A 23,059-nucleotide genomic window follows, 5' to 3' on the forward strand; every position below is an offset into this window, starting at 1 on the left:
TTGGTGGGGGTCTCAGCTTAGCCACCGGGTGCTGTTCAGGTTTCTTAACAATCAAAAACCGCTTGATAATTTCTGGTGTCTTTAACAGGATTACTGACAAGGTTGGGTATGTTTTTCCAGCAATGCTGATCAGTTCATTTTTTATGTTGGGTGGTAATTTTGCAAACAATACCTGAGAAATTATTATTGCACCTGCCGACATGTCATCATATAAATCACAGCTGTATGATGCTCTAAGTTCCCATACATCCGCCAGCGTTTTTATCATAAAGTCCTTCGACCCCACCAAATTTTTAGGATTCTCCAAGTGAAAATCTAATATACTTTGTATTATTTCGCCGCATATTTCTTCCTCATCCAAGTATTGTTCCTTCAACAATTTTAGAGCCACTGGATAACTGTCTTTGAAAACTGACAGGTGGTCAATAAGTTGAAGGGCTCTACTCTCAAGAGAACACCTAAAAAATACAGCTTTCCTGTTGCCGATGGTATTGACATCGCACAACTCTCAAACTTGGCGAGAAAGTCCTTAAAACTTCTATTTCTTTCAAAATCCCTTTCACTGAAATGTGGCCCTTTCAGTTTGATTTTAAAAGGTTCTACTGAAAAGGAAGAATGTGCGGTTGGGTTGAAGGACTTAGTTGGGTCTGGGATACTAGTGGCTTCCTGAATATGAAGGTTAAAGGTTGGTTCAACGTTGGGGGACCTCCTATCTTTTATAGGGACCTCTGTAGTATTTCCTTCACTGATTGCCCGTACAACACCCAGTCGGTGTCGCACCTCTCTCTTAAATTTAAGAGAAGCCTGAAATAGTTCGGCAAGCGAGTCAGCTTCCTCTTAGGCAGCAAGTTGTTCCTCCATACTCCAAGACACACCCTCTAGCTCCTCTAGCCATCCTTCTATATCCTTTTCAAAGGATAAAAACACATTCAAGGAAAGAGGTTCCTCTTCCGTCCCCACCACAGTCATCCTTATTTTTCTTTGAAGAAGGTCTAGCATTCTCTCTAGTTCCCTTCGAGTAACAGGGTCGTTCATTTTTTTTTTTTTTTTGGCGATTCGTTGCAAAGTGTCGGATTTTAACCGACTAAAAGGGGGAGGGGGCGTTTCTGCAACTCAACGGGTTAAACCAGAACTCGACGTAGAAGGAACAAACAACGAAACCCTTACCTTACGTGGTAAACCTTTCACTCCTTTTCTTGGTCAACAGGAGTTGCAATGAATTGCCTCGTTGCTTACACCGACATATCGTCTTTGTAACAGTAACTATGAAACGGGCTGCTGGACTAAAACAAAAAGGCCAACCAACAATATCACTGATAGTGTTTTTATACGCACTAGTCGATTCTATGCAAATGTTAAGTCCGATCCACGTGAGTGGACAAAAAACAAACACTATTATAAAAATAGTCGACCAAGCACTTTCAAACCTTTTGCTTGAACGACTGCCACACAGAATTCCATTGCTTCACCCCCCCCCCACATCAAGTCCCGGTAAGTAAAAATTATTACATTATACACAACAGAATTTCATAGAATTCTTTACATCGCATGTTAGTTTTTTTATCATAAGAGTGAAATTAGAATTTCCTTTTTCTTCTAATACCAAGTAAATAAAAGATAGTAACATCTTCTTCACTGCTGATTCAAAGCCGAAAAATAAAACTTCTGACTTGAACAAATTTATTTAATAGTTCTTTTTTGCTTTTTTTTTTCTGTCTATCTTTCTCTGTACCAACTTGTATTCTCTCTTTTCTATCAGCTGTAATGGTTACAAAAGATATCCAACATTACTTTCTCCGTTGACGTCCTGATGTTGTCAACGTTTTCTTTTCATACTACATAGACATATCTCATAATCGTAATGCATTTCCTGTCTTGCAGCTAAAAAAATCTCCCATATTTTCTTACGATTTTTACATTTCAGCCAAAGTCGATTCCTCATTTCAGCATTTATCAGTTGGGTACATTATTGTATGAATGATTTTATTCATGAAGATATTTCAGACAAATTTTAATGTAGGTAAAAAACAAACATTCACAAAAAGTGGAAGCCTTTTTAGTTTTATGCAAAGGAAGTGAAAAGGAAACTCTTTGAGAAAATTCAGATATTGCTTTTCTATACAAGTTGTGTATATTTTTGTATGCAGAGGATTCACTTTTAAACTAAAGGATCATTATTAATTTTGAAACATTGTTAACATTAGTTAATAGGCCTTCTATTGAACCTGACCAGGGTTCATGCCACACTAGGGCTTTTACATAAAGCCTTACAATATAATTATGAAAGTCAGAAGTGTGTCGCAAAGAGAATAAACTAATCTGTTGGCTTCATGTCTAGACTACAGTTGTCTGCTGGAAAAACATTTCAAGACAATTTTATTTTGATCAATTCATTTAGATCATGGATAGAATTTTTCTTTAAAATCTTCCTGAAAAATGTAGAAAAAATGTTCTTAGTAAGATTCAGTCATTATCTGAATGCGACAATAAATAGGTTAGCAATTGTCATTATGTCAGTTAAAGATTCTGGATAATGATTAATAACGTAATTGCTTTTATATTTAATACATTAACTTTGTACATTTATCCATAATTCACAAAGTTGATATCTTTAACAGCATGCCTGTCCATCTCCATGACGTCTGAAAATCTTGGTTACAACTAGATTTTTAAGTAATGTGGAGATTATCACTAAAGAGGTTAAAAAAAGGAATCGACCAGAATTTATTGTCAGGTTGTCTGCATAACGTAAGTCCAATTCCAGCACAACTTTTAAGAATTGTTAGAAATCATCACACGGAGGTTTATAAATTCAGATTCTCATCAAAACAATTTGGATTAAACAAAACTGACTTTTGCTTGGTAATCCTTTTATTCTAGGTCAAATTATCTTTAAGGATAATTTGACTTTCTTTCCCAAAATGAAAGTATTTCTCATACCAATAAAATTAATAGCATATCAAAAATGTTTCTAATGGAGCCAACATTAAAATTATATAACGATAACTACTACTACTACTACTACTACTACTACTACTACTACTACTACCACCACCACCACCAATAATAATAATAATCAATTCGAGAATTTAAAACTATTTAAAACAATTGTTTATGAAGAGACCTTAGGATGCGTAATGTAATAACATAATTTCTAATTATGACTTACTTTATAAAAAAATGCTAAAGTATTTTTGTAATTAAGTATTCACATAGTATATTCACAGTTTTTATTATTGATCAGTAATTTTAAAAAAATTATTTAATAGAATTTAAATGTATGGCAAGTATGAAAGGAGTGTAAAAGTATGGGCAATAATGATTATCTTTATAAACAAAAGCATATGCAATATTGACATGTCTAGTTTCTATCAAGGCAAAGAGTAAAATGGATCAGGCCAGTTTATTAACGGGGAACCGATCCACATCTGGACCATATGTTTGCCATTAACTTAGTAATAAGATTTCAATAAGAAAATTATAAATAATTACTTTAAGAGAAAAGGGAGAAATAATATGAAAAAAAAAATGAAATAGAAGAGATTAATTATTCCCTCCGCAAGTGATCAGGTTTGGCACAAGAACAATTTTATGTGGGATTCTCGGCCATTCAAAAAATAGCCTACACTTTCACTCTTACGTCCGCCATGCACATCACAAAGCACAATATGTGTTTGAAAAGAACTCTAACCTTGACCTTTTCAGTCGAATGTGAGGGCCAGTCTTCGTGACCCGGGTAGTTGTCATCGTTATTATTTTTATTAATATTATACTTCAGATAACAATGATTAAAACAGAGTTAGAAACAGGAAATATTGCTAAGAAACAATTAAAACAATGTTTTTTTTTAAATAATAATAATAATTATTATTATTATTATTATTATTATTATGTGAACGAAACTGAACTGGATATATTGTTAACTACTTTGTTGGGGATTCGAACCTCCAATCCAAACAATACAAATATAAACTCAGTCGAATCGTGAAAATATAAAATAACGAAATTCAAATTGTTGGAGTGTTTGCAAAGGAAAGACTAGTTCAAGAAGAATTATATATATAAGAAATTCAATTTAAACTGAATTCAAATTAAAATTTACAATAATTAATTATTCGACTTTTCAAATTGTATTGCTTAAATGACAAATTGTTGTAAATTCTTATTTACAGAATTTAAATTGAATTTCTTATATCAATGCTCTATCTCGAATATTGAACTTTTTCATCTGGTTAGGGGTTTCAGTGCTAGTGCAGAGAGTGATACGCGCAATTTTTTAAATCGTATTTTCAAGTTTAAGTAAAGTTTTATATGTTTTTTATTCAACTGTAAGGTTAAAGTATAGAATAGGTACAAAACACCCTCCCCTCCCCATGTTATTTTTAAATAATAACGTTATTATTTACGTCCGGATCACTCTCTGCACTAGTACCGGGTTTTCATATAAATTTAGTATATATATATATATATATATATATATATATATATATATATATATATATATATATATATATATATACACACATTATGTTAGCATTTTGTGGCACCATTTTTTCTTTTATGCATGTTTTGTTGAACAGCAGGATAATTCCTGTTTGTTTTTCTTGGAATCCATTTTTCTTTTTGTTGGGCCAATGTTCGAACGTTCTGTTCGAGTGTAAAAAGAAATTTGCCATAGTTGCGTCTGTTTTCGACTTCCAGGAGTCGTTTTCAGGTGAGTGATGAATTAAAAATTGCGTTTGGTGAATTTATTGAAAAGTTGATTAAAATTGTTTAAAATCAGTAAAATCATATACACGTGCTTTACCCCTGATTGATGGTCGGTTTGTTCATTGCGAATGAGTAGTGTTTCATGATTGGGAGGTGTAGATCACAATGTGAAACGGCTAAAATGACGGTGTGTTTAATTAATATACTCCTAAATTCGTTTTTTTTTTTGGAGGGGGGGTCTCATGTGCTGCATGGTGTTGGTAGATGGAGCGGTTTGAGGAAGACAGGTGACATGTAAGCCAGCGAGATATACTGGTTCTAGTCATGCCAATGTACGTGTTGTTTTTGGAGACCCTTTTTCGTGAAACTGTAGGCAGTTATGGCTGATCGAATTAATATGTAGTGTTATTTGTAGTAAAATATGCTATTAGTACTTGATCCCTCTGGTTATTTCTCCTCCACACACACACACACACACATATATATATATAATTTTACAATTACGTTCATCTAATACACTAAATTCGAAGAACTTCCACTGTTACTGATAACTATATTACAAAAAAAAAAAAAATTAAAAACAACAAAACAAATGAATGGAGAAAGAGTAATATATAATAATGTTCTCTGTGTATAGAACACAGATAACGTTTCGCCACTGTCTACCTACGTTACCTATTATATTATTACTAATTAACAACAATGAACTTTCAGGTTTACAATTAGAAGTAAAACACATTAAATTGGACATAAGTGATGACAGTTGCCAGATATTTCTCATCGGCCCATATGGAGTGTATTTCCACTGGTCAACCAGTGCAGTGATACAATTCTTCGTTTAGGTGGCTTGCAACGAGTTTTACGACACAACGAATAACTTCATGAGAATCGTCTTCTTTGCCATTTTTTTATGTAGAAAAATATCTTAAACCAAAGTCAGGAAGAGAAATATGTACGAAATGGAATGTCATTGTCGTTAAATAAAGAATTTTGATGATAGAGACGCGGTGTTTGGAACATTACGATCAATGCTAGTTGCGAGTTACTACGCATATTCTTTTAACGGATCATTTTTGTTTATTTATAAGGATTTTCTTGAAGACACATATAAATGATGAGCAATATCGGTAATATAGTTTCTTATAATCATTCCAACAAACAGCATGACTAAGATATAAATATTAGACGTAACAATCCCCCACCCCCGCATCGTTTAATGTCTTTGTTTTATTCACTAATGGCAAAGGAAGAATAACACCATAGTATAAAACAAAAATGTCAATAGTTGGATTAAAAGAAATCCACTTATAAGAAAATAAGATACAAATATTTCACAAAATTTATGAATACAAAATACACGTTACATATCAAAATTATAGTGATAACATAGAATTAAGGTAGTAAGTCATTATTAAGGTCATGTTACACTAAATTTTTGAAAAAGTAAGGAATCGCATATGAAAGTAACGAGTTTGTATCGGTGAGTATTTAAAACTAACGTTGAAATACTATCATTACTTGATTTCTAAAAAGATTAAAAAAGAAAAAGAAAAGAGCGACCAGGTTTGTTAACGTCCTTTGTGGTTAACAGCGTAGACTCATTTACGATATTTAAACAGATTTTTTTTTATTAAATATAATTAATCTGGTAAATGTTTGATTTTCTTTTTAAGAAAAAAAAAAGAGGATAATCATACAATATAAAAAACCAAAGCTTAGTTATTGGTAATATGGTATAGTTATTAGTTAACGTTAGGGTTATGATTTGGTGGCTGTAGAAATGGAACCAAAACCGATTCCAATAATGGAAAGTGCCAGTGGAATCACCTGTTGTACGTAAAGTTGGAGCACACAAAACAGGTGACACGGGAACATCCTGGAATCAGTTTGCATAATTCCAGCAACAAAACCAAAAATAAAATTCCGATATTTCAACATATAAACGATTCGATTTCATTATTTATTTTTACATAAAGACAATCGTTATTGATACTTTTTTTTTTAAAATATTAGAATGTGTCAATCTATCGACTTATTGGGTGTAAATGGCTATTCAACAAGTAAACAAAGAGTGGGGGTGGGGGATCGTTAATCGAATCGTTAATAAGGTCATTTAAAAATGTTTCGAAATTCAGCAACAACTTCAATTTGAACGATACAAACGATGTTTAGTACAAAGTGATTATTTAAGAATAAATCGAGTTTTATGATATGACATGTTGATATTCTCTTGTTGAACGGTATGGACAATAATGGTAAAACTGGTACTGCTGCTGGGAAGACCATAAACTTCATCAGACCATATGGTATGAAAGAAATATTAAAGCATGTAGAAAAGGGAATCTGTCGGCATTCTCATGTTTATGACTTTAGGAATTTTGTTTAAAAAATGGGATTTTAAAAATTTAATTTCAGGCAAACGTGGGGATATATATATATATATATATATATATATATATATATATTGCATTAAAAATGGAAATTAGTAATTTCAAATTACGATACCATGTTTTGGGGTTAAGATAATTAAATGGGAAACGTTTTTCAGAGTTATTGTTATTAAGCACAGTTTTTAAATAAACGTGAAAGAATAATTGCTTAAATTTGGGATTGTAAATAAAAACAATATAAACAAAAAAATTTAAACTAACATGTTATCGAAAATACAAAAAAAAATAATGTGTTCTCTGGAACCAATGTTAAACAATAAAATTTATATTCGTTTTTCAAAGTTCCCATTCACGTATCAACATTAAATAAAGATTGTTGTAGAAAAATAAAATTAAAAATAAGTAAATTAAAACGTAAAAGAAAATAAACACAGCGAAATGGCGATGTTGCAAAATATCAACGAACCAAAAGTGGGGGATCTATTCACGTTACCCACTCTGTTAGAAACTGATCCCCCACTTTATCTTCGTGGTGTAGAATTGAGGGAGGGGAGTGTTATAACCATGACAACAGATAGGATTTTTTTTTTTCGTATATGATGGCAATAAGAGAGGTGTTTTCAGGAAACGATTTGAAAGTTGTATATCTTTCTTACCTATGATACCAAGAGGGAAATGAGCGTTTTCAACGGTGAGGGGTCGACCCGCTGAAAATACCGCCAACCCGTAGATGTAGAGTAGAAGCGTCACCGGTAGGGCCCCCATGGTTGTGCGTTTTTTTTTCTTTTTTTTTTTTTTGGCGTGTCTGACCGTGTCAACTCTGATCCATATTTAGACAGATATTAAGGAAAAGATCACAAAATAAAGAGGCTATCTCGCTTGGCAAACACACAGGGGGCGAGTGAGTGAGAAAGAAATAGTATATATGATATCGCAGTAGCAGTATATCTCCTCTTGTTGCTATAGTTATTTATTTATTTTTTTTTTAGGTTATAGTTTGTCCATAGTTTTTTTTTTTTTTTAATAAATCTGCAAACCCGTAACTTTGAGGGTCGTTATATATTTATGTATATATAGATGTCGTAAGTAAATAACAAAGCTGTTTTGTTCCGAATGTCTAATATATAGCTGGAGGAGAAAAGAAGGGAGAAAAAGAAAAGAATGAATGGGCGAACGCTGGAGCAGCTGTAGGTATTAGCAGCAGCAGCGAAAGTAAAAGTAGAATTTGGTTCCTTTTTGTATTACAAAGTGGAACGAGCGAGCGAGAGAGAGAGAGAGGGAGAGAGAGAGAGAGAGAGAGGGGGGTGAATGGGATGATATAACGATACAACAGAGTGAAATCGAAAGTGAGTATGACAATTGAAAGAGGGGAATAGAAAACGCTGGATTATACCAGACGAATGTAAAAAGAAATAGACGTATGAAACGAAGAAAGAAATGGGTCTTTCTACCCACTCTTCATCTTTTAATTATTAAGTATACCAACATGAAGTCAGATTGGCCACCCACATTCAAATTCGAGCAGAAGTCAAGTGCCTAATCATAAACTTAGCCCGCTGATAGCAGAAAAAAAAATTAACGTTATATGTACTTTCTCTGTTTACATATAACATTTTAGCACGCTAATGCTAAACTTTTTTCTTTACATTTGTTGCTTTATATTCAGCAGAAATCGTTTTTTCGCTTACAAGAGAGCTCAACACTTTGACCTCATAATTAGGACAACGCACTAACTTAATAAAAGTTAGTTAAGTCTCATTATTTATGTGGCTAGCATGCTCAGTATCAGAGACGGAGCAGATATAAATAAAGTTCGTACATGGGAGACACAAGTTGAATCAGATCTCTCCGCTGATTAACCTTCTTCATCCACTTTCCATTATATTTCCTTATTCATTTGTAATATTTTTCTTCGATTTTGTCATGACCTTTGCATACCCGAAGAAAGTATATACCATACAGAAACGTCATATTTTCAAGTAATTTTTATACTTTTATACTATGGGCGCATTTAGATTCACTATTTGTACAATGTGTGTATGTGTGTATGTGTGTGTGTGTGTGTGTGTGTGTGTGTGTGTGTGTGTGTTACGTTTCTGAAGTTTTTAGATGAGAATTCATATTATTTGGATACTTCGGACAACTGAACGCATCTTGAGTGTCATTTTCATAACATTTCAGTCGATGTAACACCCGACCTTCTTCAGGTGAATAATATATAATCTATATGACATTAGGACAGTATTCAGAAGATTCAACCCTCCAGAAACAGCTTGTGCAAGTCAAGCTCCCCACAGAAAAATAATGAGTAAGAAGTGTATAAATGAGATTCCAGGTAAATGTCGAAAACTATACAAAAATGTAACAGGTCCATTAAAAGCATGATTAGAAGAACATAAAAAAAACATAATACGCGAAGAAATTAAAAGTCGGGTATGGCTTCCCATATCTGGAGGGAAAAGGAAACCATCTACCATTATGGGATAACCTCAAAATTACAGATAGAGAAGAACGATATGACGCAGAATATATGCTGGGTGACAATCAATTACAAAGTATATTTAGTATAGAATTTAACACGATACGAGAACCGTTAATTCTAAATAATAGATTTATATACGTTAATTCGTTGGTTGGTTGGTTGGTTGTTTTTGTTTTACGACATATCAACACTTTTCAAGTTATTTAATGCCGAATCCAGTGATTTTGAAGAACAATTTTTTAATAGAGTATATTTGTTTTTTTTTTTCTTTTTTAAGTCGGTTTCTATTTAACCCATAGTTGGGACCCTAACAGGAACTACCAGTCCGGGTCAAAGTGGACCTGGGAGCAATACCAATTAAGGGGTGGCTCCACACTCCCTAAAGCGCGCAAGCTGGGGCCTCACCACGGATATAGTTTAAGGTCATATCCAGGACCATATACGTTAGTGAGTAAACAATTATATATATATATATATATATATATATATATATATATATATTAAAAAGTTTGACTCAAACCAGGTAACCTACATCTAAAATTACAAGTGTTTAGACCATAAAATTGGCGGATGAGTTTATTAGAGTCTGCAACTCTTTCAACATTGACCTCTTGGCAGCCAAATTTTCGCCCAAAAACTGATTAAAAAGCTTGCTGCATATCTGAATACCCTTTAAGTAAAATTTCAAATGTTTAGGCACAAAATTAGCTGAATAGTTTACTAGAGACCGCAAAGGTCAAATATTTTAAACTTTGACCCCTTGGCAGCCAAATTTTCGGCCGAAAACCGATTAAAAAGCTTGACCTATGTCTGAATACACTTTATGTAAGATTTCAAATGTTTAAAACAAAAATTGGCTGAGTAATTCGATAGAGACCGCAGAGATAAATTTTTTTAACTGACCCAAATTTTTACTCCTTAACAATTATTGTTTTTGGGTTCAAATCAAATTAAAAAAGTTAGATCCATGTCCAAGTTCCATACATCTAAAATTTAAGTGTTTAGACCCAAAATTGGCGGAGGAGTTTGGTAGAGATTTCAAAGGTCAAACGTTGAAATTTGACGCCTTGACAGCCAAATTTCTAGTCGAAAATCGATGAAAAAATTTTCCCAAATCTTAATACCCCTTACGTCAAATCTTGAGTCAGTAAACTGAAAATTGACAGAGTAGTTTAGTAGGGAAATGTATATACACCACAGACAATTTCACTTATATATAAATAGAGCAAATAAAATTAGAGTTCATATATTTAAATGTCATTTAAAAAGAATCAGTTTTCAAAATAAAAATGTATTGTTTGAACCAAAAAATACAATGTTTAAAATAATTTCCTTAATCCATTGATTTTCACTGTAAGTACATCTCAGAAGAAAAACACTAGCAGAATATTAATATTGATTCGAAATGATTTTGCTAATATGTGTTCGAAATTACTTTGCTAATATTCGTTCGAAATGATTTTGCTAATATTGGTTCGAAATGATTTTGCTAATATTCGTTCGGAATTATTTAGCTAATATTCGTTCGAAATGATTTTACTAATATTGGTTCGAAATTATTTTGCTAATATTGGTTCGAAATTATTTTGCTAATAATCGTTCGAAATGATTTTGCTAATATTGGTTCGAAATTACTTTGCTAATATTCGTTCGGAATTATTTTGCTAATATTGGTTCGAAATGATTTTACTAATATTGGTTCGAAATTATTTGGCTAATATTGGTTCGAAATTATTTTGCTAATATTCGTTCGAAATGATTTTACTAATATTGGTTCGAAATGATTTTGCTAATATTCGTTCAGAATTATTTTGCTAATATTGGTTCGAAATTATTTTGCTAATATTGGTTTGAAATGATTTTGCTAATATTGGTTTGAAATGATTTTGCTAATATTCGTTCGAACTGATTTTGCTAATATTCGTTGGAAATTATTTTGCTAATATTGGTTCGAAATTATTTTGCTAATATTCGTTGGAAATTATTTTGCTAATATTAGTTCGAAATTATTTTGCTAATATTCGTTCGAAATTATTTTGCTAATATTCGTTCAAAATGATTGTGCTAATATTAGTTCGAAATTATTTTGCTAATATTGGTTCGAAATTATTTTGCTAATATTCGTTGGAAATTATTTTGCTAATATTAGTTCGAAATTATTTTGCTAATATTCGTTCGAAATTATTTTGCTAATATTCGTTCAAAATGATTGTGCTAATATTAGTTCGAAATTATTTTGCTAATATTCTTTCGAAATTATTTTGCTTCTATTCGTTCGAAATTATTTTGCTAATATTGGTTCGAAATAGCGCATACTGAGAAAATATTAAAGATTATTCTTTGGTTCAAACAATACATTTTTATATGGAAAAGTATTTTTTCAATGAAATTTGAATATATAAACTATAATAATAATAATAATAATAATAATAATAATAATATATATATATATATATATATATATCATAATACATAGCATAATGATTAGTAATAAACAGTGATATTTATAACTATAAATAAAATAAGTTTAAGGCTCCCAAAATTCGTACTAGAACTGTCCGCAAGGACCCGTGCTACAATGGTAAGAGTACTTGGAAAAAGGAAATTGTAAAAATTATATTCTCCTGAAGGTTGAACGTTCAATTCTCAGTGTGGGCGACCGAAAAATATAATTGAGAATTACTGACGGAACGAGAACACGCTACCCCCATAAATTAAATAACGGGTTCCGTTCGAAACTCTATCCAAATTTCCGCGTTCGACAAGCTATACTTGAAGAAAGGAAGCGGTTACATGAACCGAAACGTTGTAAAAATGACACTTAAGATGAGTACAGTAGTCCGATGTTTCTAAATAATACAAACATATATATATATCTACACACCTCATGTGATTCGTCTTTTATTCCTCTATAATTTTACCTGTTCATATTTGACTTTTAATTGAAGTATTCTAATATTCACGTCGATTTAAAAAAATAACTTTAAATCGAGAAGGCAAAAAGAAAATCTGCTGCAACAAATGAGATTAAAACCAGTTTAAAATATCCACCTTCTAGGCAACAAAGTATCTCTAATCGTAATTGTTGTTATTCCAGGTTATACAACGTAACATTTATTCCATTTGTCTTGGCATTCTCTTAGTGATTGTCAGTTCATTAATATCTCCTTTTTTTGTTTATCCAATCGAGAAATCGGTCGTAGATTGAAATGTGATGAGAAAACGGTACGAATGACTGTGCAAAAGCAGCAAAACACCTGCAGTGTTCGTGATGCCTCTAAATCTGGTCGTCCTAGAGTTACTTCTTAGAGAGAAGACAATGCTGTCATGATCTACAGCCTCAGAAACAGATTTTAAACGGCTCCCCAAATCCAACAACAGTGTAATTTTGTTTAAAAGTTGTCTCTTTCTACAGTTTAGAACAGATTAATGGAATTTAATTTGCGAGACTGTATTGCAAAATGCAAGCCAATGATTTCTGTAAAGAACAGAAAGCGCCGTTTAGACTTCGTCAGATGCAATAAGATCATGACTTCATATTGGTCGAAAATGATTTTTAGCGGCAGCAAGTACAATAGTCTAGGCAGTGATGGTAGACAGCATGTCCGTCAAAGGAAGGACGAAGAATTTAATCCTAGAGGCACAGTTTCAACGCCGCAAGGTGGTGGAAGTTTAGTTTTGGTGTGGGGCATTATTAGTGCCAATGTCCAGGGCCTATAGTTTGCTTGCAAAGTCGAAATAATTCGACCAAGTACATTAATATGTTGACTGAGCATTTTCTACCCGTACATTGGCCGGAATTTGGATGATAATCTCATCTTCATGCAGGATCATGCCCCCATTCACACAGCTGGCAATATCAAGTGGTTCCTTGAGGTATTCCGTGTTTGAATTGGCCTGCACAATCTCCAAACCTCAATCCTACCGAAAACGTATATTGCATTACATCAAGCAACAGCTACGCGATGATAAGATTTCAAATCTGGAAAACTTTGAATAAAAATATGTAGAAGTGGGAGGCCCTTTCACCGGAGTATTGCCGCAGACTAATTCAAGGAAGGTCCCAAAAGATTTCAGGATGTCTAATTGTAAAAGGGATATGCTACTAAGTATTAACTAGTTTATTGTGTTCCGAAAAATATAATTGTATTTGCGTTGCATTAATTTTCTAAAGTTACATTTAAATAATTTTTCATTGTGTGGAGTTTCTTTTTGCTTTCTCAATTTGAAGTTAATTTTTTAAAATTGATGTGAAAACTAGGATACTTCAATTACAAGTCAAATGTGAACAGGTAAAATTATAGAGGAATAAAAGGCGAATGAAATAAGGTATAGGTTGTTTAAACAGTTTCACTCAATTTAGCTTAAATTTGCAGTTTTTGAAAAAATGGCTAGTGCGGACTTTCTTTTTGGCGCCACTATATACACACTAGGAGACTGTCCGACATTATTCGGTCGTAAAACAATGATTACTAACTTTCATTTTATTACTTCGCACCTGTGTATAACTTAGTGTCATCAGCTGATTGACGCTTGTATCATTCCGAAAAATTCAAGTTAAATAAATGGACGCTCTCATGTTATTTGTTTTTCCTGCTTATGTGATTAAACTTGAAAATCTATTTCATTTGTGTAATAACAGTTTTCTCAATCTTCATAAGTTCATTCGTGGAGTCTATTATTCAGTTTACGATAAAACTACTTGTAGCATTAAAACAGTAAAATATAGAGTTAATGTGATAATAGAATACAAATATATTTGTGGAATAAATTATTGGACAAGTGTTTGTACACGGTTTCGTATAAAATGTACATATACGTAATGCATGTAGATTTCTAGGATTATTGATGATACATATGCTTTAGGGATATACATTAGATCCTGTAGTTAAGATTATTATGCAGACATGGTTATTTGAGGATATAAAATCTAGGTAACACACTGAGATTGGATTGTGTTAACATAAACAATTTTTACGAAACTAGTTAAAAAAAATTTTCTGTTTTTATTATCCTGTATTTGTTCATTAACCATGAGTCAATCATAAGTCTACTATGACAGTAATATCATTGCTCTATAGTGAGCATAGCTATATTGGAATATATCTATTCTTATCCTTATGTTTTATTTGAATTCATTAATCGTTTCAGTTGTGTATTTATCTCAAACATGATTATCTAATATATATATATATATATATATATATATATATATATATGTATACACACACTAAGGTTGAGGTTTTTATTGCTTACTGCTTTGATATGAAAGACGTAACTAGCTACGTTTTAATTACATAATATCTACAAATTATTGTAATCTGAGATCTCTGATTTAAGAATGTACCATTATGGTTACGCCTTGTAATCTTTAGTTTCTTATTTAAACATTAATAGCAGAGTGCATTTAAACATTTACCGTTTTTGTTGCTGAATAGTGTTGATATTTTTAGATTTTTACATGTTGACTACAAGCATATTTAGAGAGTGGGCTAATATTTCTATAACTTTCATCGTTGTTATATAAATTGCTATATACATGAAATTATTTCTCTTCAAACTTTTTCTCAGAAGTATTTTTTCTCAAGTATATGATAAGGGTTGAGAGGCATTTTTTTTCTGGTGGACAATTGTATACTTTTTACGATGACAATACTATTCTCTAGATTCGTATTTATATTTTTTGGTTATATTTCACCTTTTTATTTATTTTAGTTATATTTACTTTCTACTGTTGTATTTTTCGGGACTAGTATACCACTAAAAGTATTTATAACATATCTTTGCTATTCTGTTTTCGCGTTTTCTTGTCACCGTCGAATTATTCAAAAACGAATATATATTTACTTATAAATAGATGACGTCATAAACAATAGTGGTCAAAAGAAGTGTGACGTCAGAAACGATGAATGGTATCCGTCCAAATCAATGGGAAGTCATGAGATGATGACAACGAGATAGCGTCAAACTGGCTGATTTTCTAATTCCTGACAGAGTCACTAATGGCAGAGAAGTTTAGTATCTAAACTCGTATTAGAACCCCGTATCAGTTCATAGGGCGCTGATGAAAATATAAGGATCCTCGTCATTCGATCAACTCCGTCATGATACGTATCCATAAAATGAGAATAACCACATTACTTCTCCGCATAGGCAATCCCAATTCCTTTATGTGTTCTGGGTCAAACCTTCCCCGACTTCATGTGCAACGACTAAGTGTCGTTTCTCTCATAATCAGACGTGAACCTGCAATCTTACAGTTGTAATGAATAGCTAAAACTAACAAGGAGGATTGCATGCACATTAAATATTTCTGAAGCACGATCTTCGTGAATTCTGTACAGAAGTCCGATTCACCTCTCCTTTTCCCCTTCGTGTCAACAACAACAATGACAGCAACAACAACAATAACAGCAACAGCAATAACAGCAGCAACAACAACAGCGTGTGTTTACCAACCAATTTTAAGGTTAAGGAATTATATATTTAATATTATACATAACACATACTAGCCCAACGGGTGGTTTAGTATCATATACAAATCTATAGAAATGTATTTGTTGCATACACATCTATAAAAGCAATAACCCAATGCAAACTGACACTCGGAAATGTTAGCTAGTCAACATCTACCGTACGATATATACATATCATGATGGCACCAACGAGCCTTGGCCGCTCCGGGGCATTTATACGAACATAGATAATATGTTTCGCAGCATAAAAGAATTAAAAGACAAAGGGAATGAGATAATATATCTGTTTCTTATTACAATAAACTGTGAAACTATGAAGATGCCAACAGTTAAATACTGAAAAAACAAGTATTTTTTGAAAATCGAACATAATAAAATAAAAGTATATATATATATATATATACTATTTTATTATGTTCGATTTTCAAAAAATACTATATATATATATATATATATATATATATATATATATATATATATATATATATATATATTCATTTGTAAATAAAATTTCATCAATCCACTGAGGATCTTTTAAGTAGAATTAAAGCCATTGAATTAATGCGATATTTTGGTGAAAGAATGTATTATGAATAATTCAAAGTTTTGTTGTAAAAAATAATAACACTCGACACTTCCATTCCCCCCAAATCAAACAGGGCGTAATGCCCAAGTTTAATAAAGATTGTCATTTTTTTATTTGGTTAAATAAATTGGAGAGATATTTTTCAAAATGCCATTAAAATAAACCTAAAGATTTCCTAATCTAACAAGACGATATATTTGTCTGTGGGCGTTCATTAAAAAAAGAAAACGAAGTAGCTTTTCAATAAGTTAAACAAGCGCGTATGTATCAGGGTCGGCATTGGGTAAACGATGACTTAATCGTCTAGTGCTGCACCTCAAATCAAAGTAATGTCTGAAGAAAGTGATGGTATAAAAAGCAATAACATGCGTGATAATTAAAATAAAAAGTGGGATTTATTTCAAACAACATAAATAGACGCGTGTTATGAAAATGATTCCGGATGAGTAGAAAACAATTCATCATTAAATAAATCGACAGAAAAGGATGTTACATTACCGTACGATGATGATGACGACGACGATGATGATGACGACGACGATGATGATGATATGTATAATACTGGTTTAAATGTACTTTATAGGTTTATTGAAATTTGTTGATTTTTATGTTGTAGTTGCTGCCGTTGTTGTGATTACACCTAGCAGACGACGTTTATCGAATTGTTATCGCCGTGGAGTCGACTAGAGATGGCGCCGAATGATGTTGACACGGTTGGCAGAAAGAGTTGCAGGTAAAGACAACTTTCTGTCAGGTGACGAGGATGAAATGAACCCAAAAATGCTTTCCAAGGGAAAAACAATGTAGTTTTTTTAATACTGTGGCAGAAAAACTATAATATACTCTCACTGAACAGGGTTGTTCGCAGACCAAACTTCCGGTTTTATTAAAATTGCCAAATTGTTGATACAACAATCATGACCATAAATATCATAATGAACCTCCACCTAATATTAGGTTGGTGTAAAAATAATGTCGTTTATTGACATAATGTTGAACGTCAAAAAACGACATTATTTTTTGCACCAACCTAATAATACTACCATTTAAAAAGTTGTCAGCAGAAACAGACATTGAATATGGGGAAAAAAGAGAATTAGCGATAGTTCTGAGCACGGTATGCTTCAAATGTTTTTTCTGACATTAATTTTTACTAAAATCGAAACACAGACTCATTCGATTTCATATTTGACAACCGGAAGAATCGCCGAAGAACATTTCAAAAATGTTCATATTTCCTTTATTCGTCTTCCACCAGGTAGAATATTAGAAAGAATGGCATAAATACAATGAGTGTTAAATGCTAGCGAGACATTAATCTTGAAAGACATAAAACAGAAACTCACTACAGACAAGGGTGTAATACGCAGTTGCATTACAAACACAACAAAAGGACAAATCAAAGAACGCACATAATGGCGTGTACTCCAGCATAAAAGCAACACACACAAAAATCCCAAATTAATAGTTTGCTGACTCTGATATTCGAAAAACTAGAGGATTACATTATAAATTACCTAAAGTGTGCACATTTTTTTATTTGAAAAATAAAATTCAATCGTGATTTAAAAAAATGGAACAGGCACACGTTAAAAATGTAGGATTATTCCGTCTTTCATAAGATTATTCCATTATGAAGTTAAATCGATAGTCTCAGTCATGTTAGTTATTTTAGTTACATTCTCTCCGAGAGGTTAGGCGCAAGGTTGGATGTGAATTTAATAAAAGTGTTTCTGTGAAACGAATAGATTCGAACTCGGCACACACAGATTTTCAGTCCATGCTGTTAAGCACTTAGCCATCGTTATGCTGGATATAACTTGGTTCTCTGTCGGGTTTAGGTATGGTTTTGTGCAGTTATAAAACGTTCACCCTCCCACGCATTATCTTCCCGGTGTCTGAGAAATTGTTAGTTTATTGCAAATCGCATTAGGTGCTCTGTCTCTGTCTGTCTGTATGTATGTCTCTGTTTCTCTCTCTCTCATATATATATATATATATATATATATATATATATATATATATATATATATATATATATATATATATATATCCATCCCATCACAGGAAAATTAGCGAATAAAAACTGTCAGATGAATGTAAAGTATCTAGAGAAAATTGAAGCAAATAATTTATTTTCTTTTTTCTTCTTTTTATACCGATTCATACGTTTTGCTGTCTGTTCTTACTTTTTGAAACTTTCTTACTTTTTGAAACGTTTTTAAATTCGTCGATTTATTCGTTAATTTGTATGAATACGAATAATGATGCGAACATTTATTTTCCTTCATTTGTGACGTTGGTCACAAATAATGCAGCATAATTGTTCGACATGTATCATGTCCATGGTTAAAGGTTCCTCCGGTACCAAACACTATCATACCACTAAAAATTTAATGGGATTTTAAAGAGTAGGACGCAAACTGTTAGAATATGTGGGAATCGTTGGTCTTTCCATTTTATGCAAGCATAAAAACCTATATAGTCACATTGCAATTTGGTTATCGAACGATTTCACTAGCAAGAAGAAAGCAAAATCCCTCTTCCAAAATAAGATAAAGGAAATGTTCCGGCAATATTTGTTCACCGCAGATCATTTTAATCGAAATGAATCGTGGCAATCTTTTGATTATAGCACATCAAAAATCAAGAGCAGAAAAAGTGATTATTACCAGATTCTTATCACAATGCATAAGAAGCCGAATGTGTCGTGAACATGTGAAAATAAGAAAGAGTTGGAAAATGAAGAAGAGACCAATGTGTTTGATGGTGAAATAGAGCACTGTATGGAAGCAATTTATCTTGAATGGTAAAAGAACGAAGACGAAAATTAGCTTTGACTTAGATCAACCATAAAAAGAAACCAAGAGAGACAGAAAAATAAGACAGTTCAACGAGGATTTTGCCGTATATATTAATGAATAGTCGATCAACATAATGTATAAACATTTTGGCCCTTGCTTGCAGTTAAAAACTCGGAGAAATTCAGGAAATCAACCCATTTTAATGACTTTTTCAGTATTTATCAATTAATAATCACAGAACATAATGAACCGATTATTTTTTGTCAAATTATTGTGAAAATGTAAAATTTTATGTAAACAAACTGCCTTTCTGTAAGTTATAATTTGAAGTACGAAAAAACGCATGAATTTATTTTTTCTTCTTTTCTGGAAATTAAGCATCGCAAATATTAATTAAAACTAAAAAACTATTTCCGGAACATTACGAAAAATATTGGTGTTAATGAAATCAATATAATTGGAAAACATTTTCTAGAACTAACGATATTACCTTAAGCATTGTTTATTCACTATTTACCCTCCCAAATAATATAATTGCACTAATTATTTAATGTGATTTTAATGATAGCAGTTTCAACAATTTAAAATGTAACATTATAATATTTACTTGTACGAATGAACGTGTAAACATCAACGTAAGAATTCTTTATGATGTTGAAAATATAGTGAAAAACTTGCGATCTCGGGTCACTATAAATATAAAAATGGTATGATTTCTACTAATAATTAATTTGAAGAAGGGCGGCAAAACTCAAAAGTAAGTTTATAACCTTCATTAGTAAATATTAAACTAACATAAACTACTATAAACTATAACACTATTAACACCCGAAAGTATCCTGTACATCTATAAGGCAACCATTCACCCATGTATGGAGTATTGCTGTCATATTTGGGCTGGTGCATCGGCTACTAGTCTCTCGCTCCTTGACAAGGTTCAAAAGAGAGTCGCAAATCTGATAAGCCCTGAACTGCCATCTAAGCTTTAGCCTCTGTCCCATCGACGAAATGTTGCATCCCTCTGCCTGTTCTACAAGTATTTTAATGGTGAATGCTTTGACGAACTGCAAGCACTTGTGCCACCACGACGTGAACACCCTCGACAGACCCGACAGGCTGCAAAATCCCACCCCCACACTGTAGAGATCCGTAGATGTAAAAGATCTTTCTACTCCAGTAGTTTCTTCCCCAGAACCGCTAGACTTTGGAATTCCATTCCAGGTCACTGCTTCCCCAACTATACTGACATGCAGAAGTTCAAGTGCAACGTGAACCAACATCTTGCTGCCCAAATCCCTACATAGTACCCCAGTAGTTGTTTTTATTGAATAAAACACTTATACCAAGTTAAATATGAAACGTTTTGGAGAAAAATAGACAAATTCTTACTTGTGTACATTCAAAAATATTCTAATTCGAAATGAATTTTATTAGAACAAAATTAAATTAATTTATTATTTGTCATTGAAATCATTTGAGATAAGGGATTTGTATATGTATTTATTTGCAGACTTTTATCCTCATCTTATAGTTGCTGTTGTTTCACGACGTTTCACCCAACTACTCCTCTGTCTTTCGTCAACTGCGACAGGATAGGAATGCTGAATCTCTCATCTGTATCTTCAGTAATTATTGCCTTCGGTAGTTGTCTCACTGCATCATTTGGCCAACTAATCCTCTGGCCGGCTTTAGGTAGGACTGAAACCGTTATCTTCAGTCAATGCTTACCTGGAATTGTAGAGATTCGACGTTTCTATCAACTGTACCACGGGTCCCGAAGGGCGACTATGGTTGGATTTTTTTTTTATAAATCTGATTTTTTCGTTCTTATCTGGATCTCCAACGTCGGGTTCGTACCGAATAGTATATTATTTTGTTATTGGAATCCTTTAAGATGAGTAATTTGCATATTTAGTTACACCTGACGAAGGCCAGAGGAATAGCTGCCGAAATGTTGTGAAACAACAACTATGAAGATGAAGATAACAGTCAGCAAATATATATATATATATATATATATATATATATATATATATATATATATATATACTAGCAAAAGTACCAGTCGTTGACTGGGTTCAAAAACAGCCTACAGAAAATGGACTCTGATTTATTAAAGTATGATAGGTTATGAAAAGGAAGGGTTGTAAGGAGATAGCTTCGGATTTGGGGGTATCAAAACAAAAGCAAAATATGATGAAAGTAAAAATAAAATAGATAAACCCCATAATTTATTATACCATACCTGTTCACACTGAAACACTTATCACAATATTCTGTGGATCTATATTAAAAAACCTTGTTAAACTTTGTGACATATTTCCATTCTATGGAGGTCAGGTGCGAACGAAAACCCCATAATTTTATCATACCATATTTCTTCAAACTGAAACATAATTAACAAAGTATGCTTACGCGGATAGATATGAAAAGTCTTTATTAAAGTTTGTGCCTATTTCCATTCTATGGAGGCCAGGTGCGAACGCAGATCCCACAATTTTATTATATCATCCCTATTTAAGTTAAAACATACTTATCAAAGTATTCTTATGTACATCTATATCAAAAACACTTGTAAACGTTTTTTTTTTTAATGTTTACATTTTTTATTTCCATACTTTGTGGACCAGGAGTGAACGCAGACCCCACAATTTTTCTGAACCACCGTTCTGCCAGATCAAACATACACATTCCTGTGTCTCGATACATCTTCTATCATTACATGTAATCAGTTTTTAAAAATAGTCAACCATATAGGAGCCTATTCGTGACCAGACACACACACATACACACACACAGCTTTATATATATATATATAAACAAATGCTGATTCAACGTGTAGCGAGATGTCTAGTTCGTATGTTTATAAAACATGAGCATATATGTGGAAATCATAATATAAACCAATTGCAATATTGCTTTGCCACACAACATATCACGAATCAACTCGTCGTTTTTTATTCTTTTTTAATTTGATGCTTATACTTATTTGACTATAACACACAATTCTATCATACTTTTTACAGACTAAATAACGGCTTTAAAAAAAGGCCTATTTTCCCGGTAAATTAAACACTATCTAGTTCTATATTGTAAATTATAAACAAACTTCCTACATACAAGATATACTCACGCGAATACTGCTGCTAAAAAAAACAAAAAACAAAAAACAAAACAAAGAAACAAGTCAGACCCCCCTCCTAAAAAAAAAAAGAATACATAAATAAATGTGTAATAAAATTTCACCATAATTCTATTTCCGTTCATTCGTAAACAAGTTAGCCATTTTTCTTTTTTGTTTAGCGAATACCGCTAATATATAATAAAGGTAACGGTGTGTTTGTAAATCAATGAACAGATTTTTATGAGATTTGGAACACAGGAGACATTATAAGAAATGAATGAAATATGCTTTATTTATTTTTAGCGGATCCAAATAGGCAGTGCACGTACATAACCTTAAATAAATATGCACATAGATTAAACAAAAGTATTGGATAGACTTTTTTATTAAATGTATACAAAACCAGTAGACATAGACGAGAATGTAACGAGCCAAGTTTGATTTATTTTTTAGAGCAGCAAAGGTGGGAGAACGGTCTTCTCTTCTG

At 32.3% G+C, this 23,059-nt stretch overlaps 1 protein-coding gene across 4 annotated transcripts in view; it reads right to left on the bottom strand.

Moving 5' to 3' along the window:
- LOC145291330 (receptor-type tyrosine-protein phosphatase N2-like) overlaps positions 1–8,352 on the bottom strand; it is a 1,723,320-nt gene extending 1,714,968 nt beyond the window's left edge. For 2 of the 4 annotated variants that reach the window (XM_080137086.1, XM_080137084.1), the window contains exon 1: positions 7,757–8,352. In XM_080137086.1, coding sequence (XP_079993212.1) covers positions 7,757–7,865 — 109 coding nt within the window. In that variant the 5' untranslated portion in view covers positions 7,866–8,352. The remainder of the gene's footprint in view (positions 1–7,756) is intronic. The other 2 variants (XM_080137087.1, XM_080137085.1) reach the window with 2 other exon arrangements.
- Between the last annotated feature and the right edge of the window lie 14,707 nt (positions 8,353–23,059).

Source organism: Euprymna scolopes, chromosome 12 (genome assembly GCF_053919585.1).
Source record: "Euprymna scolopes isolate OS-2025 chromosome 12, ASM5391958v1, whole genome shotgun sequence".
Lineage (NCBI taxonomy): Eukaryota > Metazoa > Mollusca > Cephalopoda > Sepiida > Sepiolidae > Euprymna > Euprymna scolopes.